The sequence below is a fragment of the Anoplolepis gracilipes genome, unplaced genomic scaffold (assembly GCF_047496725.1).
Source record: "Anoplolepis gracilipes unplaced genomic scaffold, ASM4749672v1 Contig22, whole genome shotgun sequence".
Lineage (NCBI taxonomy): Eukaryota > Metazoa > Arthropoda > Insecta > Hymenoptera > Formicidae > Anoplolepis > Anoplolepis gracilipes.
In genome coordinates, this window is record NW_027328675.1 from 575,966 (window position 1) to 580,244 (window position 4,279).

At 24.8% G+C, this 4,279-nt stretch overlaps 1 protein-coding gene across 1 annotated transcript; it reads right to left on the reverse strand.

Annotated features, from left to right (window-relative positions):
* Window positions 1–328: 328 nt before the first annotated feature.
* LOC140675967 (very long chain fatty acid elongase AAEL008004-like) lies at window positions 329–3,576 on the reverse strand. Its single transcript, XM_072910557.1, has 4 exons — window positions 3,407–3,576; window positions 2,166–2,440; window positions 1,463–1,762; window positions 329–505 (listed from the first exon to the last, which is right to left on the reverse strand). The coding sequence occupies exons 1-4, from the start codon at window positions 3,441–3,443 to the stop codon at window positions 329–331; spliced, it is 789 nt and encodes a 262-aa protein (XP_072766658.1). The 5' UTR covers window positions 3,444–3,576.
* Between the last annotated feature and the right edge of the window lie 703 nt (window positions 3,577–4,279).

Genomic DNA, 4,279 nt, shown 5'->3' on the forward strand with positions numbered 1-4,279 from the left:
ATATATATATATAATATATAATATATAATATGAATCTTCTTAACAAATTATAATACTAAACAATAATAATATTTTTCCAATTTATCCCATTTTTTTAAAACTTAACATTTATCTGTATAAATTTGCACGCATTTCAAAATAAATTAAAATAATTATATATTATACATACACATTTTAAAAAAACTATTTAGCAACATTTACATTATATATACATATATAAAATACTTAATTTATATATTAATAATATAACATTTATGTTATGCTTAATATATAAGTAAAAGTTACATTAACATATAATATAAATATCTAAGAAGAAGAATATTTAATCTTAGTCTTTCTTAGATACGTTAGTGTAATTGTTTTTATAAAAATCATAAAATAAGTAAAGGAATATTAGTAAATTTATAATGAAGATAACAGCTAACAAAGTAAGGCATTCAAATTGCACGTAACAATTTGGATCCCAAGCTTGTAGCACGAATATTATCATGGCAATAAACTGCACCTAATTTCGCAAACAGAAAAACGAAAATGATATAAATAATTAAAATATAGGTATGTATAGATGAAAAATAATATTAGTTATTATAATGTGAAAAAATATATTTATCGTGCAAAGAACAGTCTCTAATTTCTTTTCTTAAGTAATACTAATTTGAATTTCTGCGTACTTTTTGTGTGAAACCCTATTTCATGTGTAAAAATAATTGACAATACTTAATTATAATTAAGGACGATGTGCATACGGAATTTAGATAATGCTTTCTACAACTTGGCCATTCTACACTGTCATTCGCGTTGGTCATTGACATCATTTGAACATCTTGATTATCTTTTTTATTAGATGGATAATCTTTATTGATCCATAATTTTATGAGATCAGCTGAAGTCATTACAGTAAAGATCCTACTTGTTTGCCTATCTTATAGACAAGATATTAATTCTTACGAAGTACTTTTGTCACTTCGTATGGTTTTAAAAGTTTATGCGTCAATTTGTGATCAGGGCATTGTGCATTTTATAACTATGAGATCTTTATTGTGATAATTTTTAGTTATTTTATGTTTATAATAGTTTTGTAAATATATTTACTTTTGCGTTGTATTTTTATGTTGTTTTTTTAGGCTCTAAATTCACAAGAAACTTACAAGATTGAGAACCATTTTTTTTTAGCACCTTAATACTTGGATGGTCTCTCAATGTTCCAAACAGTAAATAGACTAGTGATGTCTCAACTGTTCTTTTTGCGATAAATATATTTTCACCACAAAGATTTATATATATATATATATATATATATATATATATATTTTGCCACAAGACACACACACACACACACGCACACACACACACACACACACACACGTGTATATTTATATTTTATATATCGATTTATATTAAGATTGTGTTTGTGCGTGCGTGCGTGTAAAGCTTTAGTATTACATTTTATAATGGAACTTACCATTTGCATTCTAGTTATAAAAGGTTTAAGAGGAGATATTATTTGTCGAAATTTTCTATTTGTAGAGATAAAATAATATATATACATGATTACATGCACGGCACAATTAACCATAGAAATAAATGTCGCCCTCTCCTCTAAAACGTATTTTAAATAAATCCAGCCGAAAAATATATTAGATACATGATGGTACACGTGTAATTTAGAAACCTGGTTCTGTTTCTTTCTCAATACAAATACACAGGTTTCAACGAGATCGAATATTTTCAATAAAAGTATCCACCAAATACAATTGAAAATCTGAAACACAACTTTGATAATACGAAGTATACAAAATGCTATTAAAGACATAAAAAATGTAAGCTATATAGTTATCAATAATAACGAACGAAAAGATGGAATTTCACAATAATTATAAATATAACAATAATTATAAATTTCAAAATAATTATAAATTGATTAAATGTGAAATAAAGCATATGTCTTCAAAGACTTTGATCACATCCCCCGATATATATTAATTGAATAAATTATAAATATACTATTATATTAAATAATGTTTTTTTGTGTTAATTTAGTTATCTGTCAGATAATTATTAATATAATATTTTAAAATAAAATTTAAAATAATATTTATAACTTTATTTTTTTAAGACATTTTATCGATAACTAATGATAATTATTATAGATTGTGAATACATACTTTAATCGCATTGGGAGAATCCGGATTTGATGGACATGATGAACATGTTATCCCGTATGTTGAAAACCAACCAAAAGATACATGTTCTTTTACCATCCATATGTTTGCTAAAATTTGAATTATGTTATAAACCATTATAAAGTTTTTCAATTTATACGGCGTTCGATTTTGCATATAGCGTGGACCAACATGTAGAACAAAATACAAATATCCAAAAATAATGAGCATTAATGGAAATGGTGATGAAATCAGTATCCATTCACGAGTTAGTGGAGCTGTAAAAAAAGACAGTATAGTTTTTTAAAAATAAAATAAAATATACATTGTGCAATTTTTTAAATAAAATTCGAGAGCAGAAAGCTTCCATTCATATATGTGATATAGTAATTGTTATATGGTAATTATTATTTTATTATTGGGCCTTTTTGCATTAATATTTACATAATTATAAAAAATTTGTATTGCAAAAAGAATAACAAACTTGTCATATTTAAATGTTTGTATTTTAAAAAATAATCTAAATTTTTTATTTTTCAGGTAAATAAGCAGCATAATTCAAACTTTTTATTATATAACGTGAGTCACAGAAACGTGACGATTTTTAAAATGAAATAAATAAATAAAATATAATTTAAATATTTATTTCTAGCATTATAATTTTTTTATGTATATTGACTTTGACGCTTTTTTAATATACAGAAAAAAATTGCAGTTATACTAAACAACATGGTGTAAATAGTGATACAAATCTTCATGATAAATTACAGCAATCTAGGAAAAATGTAGGAGACATTTGATAAATGTGAAAAAAATTTTTTTAATTAAAAAATGTATAAGGTCATGAAAGATACTCAAATAGCTTTCTACGTGCTATCGTTACCTGAAGAAATAAATTTTTAAGTTATTATTTTATTTATTTATTTCATTTTGAAAATCGTCAGGTTTCTGTGAGTCACCTTATATTTAACTTTTTTATGTTACATTTTCTTTAATTGTTGAATTTTTGTTTTTTAAGTGTATATCATTAAGAATGTTAATATCTATATTAGTAAATATTAGTAAACTATTTTGATTTATTAAATGTAAAAAATAACACAAACTTTTACCTCGGAAACTGTATAATAATAGCACAAACTCCTATTAATATAGAAATATTTTATTTATAACTAATACAAATTATTCTTTTTTAGTATCTTAAATGACAAGCGCATTAATTTGGTTAAAAAGGTAAAATTACTTACCAGACTTTATAAATAAACATTTGTAAATTTTTTCCATTATAAAGAAAAGTATACAGTTAGTATTGCACGGTATGTATTTCTTTAGCTTTGAGCACCAATAGTTACAATTCTCCAATATCTTTAGTTAACACTAAATCGACTAATCATTCCGTTTCTACCTCCTAGTAGTCACTTTAATGATGATTTGCACATCTGCATTTCACTTCCTATTTATATATGTACTAGCTTTTCGTCCCGCGCTTCGCGCAGGTCTCAAAGCCTTTACCCGACACTGACCTCGCTATTTTTTCTCGAAAACATAACCTCTATAATTAAAAATATAAAAAATTATTTAAAAATGTGATTTCTCGAAACATTTTGAACACATTGGCAGAGTAATCTGGAAAAAATTTTTTTCTTGAAAACATAGCCTCCTATATGAAAAAAATTTAGAAAAAACTACATAGCAGCCGTCCCCGAAAAATTTACAACATTTTGGTACCAATTTTGTAGAAATTGGTTCACAAATATGGAAATTAAAAAAATTTTTTTTCAAAAAAACAACTTTTTTTCACGCACTCTTTTCTATTTTTTTTAGTATTTAATTATTATACCCTTTTTAAAAATTTTTTTGTTTACGCGTTATTTTAAAAGGCTGTTTTAGAACCAAACGCAGATCTTAATGCAATAGATAGCGAAATTAATTTTTTTGTTATAAAATTTAAATTTGCGATAGCAAAATTAATTTTTTTATTATTTTGTTGAAATTTAAATTTGCGAAATTTTGATACCAATTTCGTGAAAATCGGTTCACAAATGTGGAAGTAGTTTGCGGTCAGACAGACAGGCAGACAGACGAATCGCACTTATATATAATTCTTCGCGGGGGTGGAC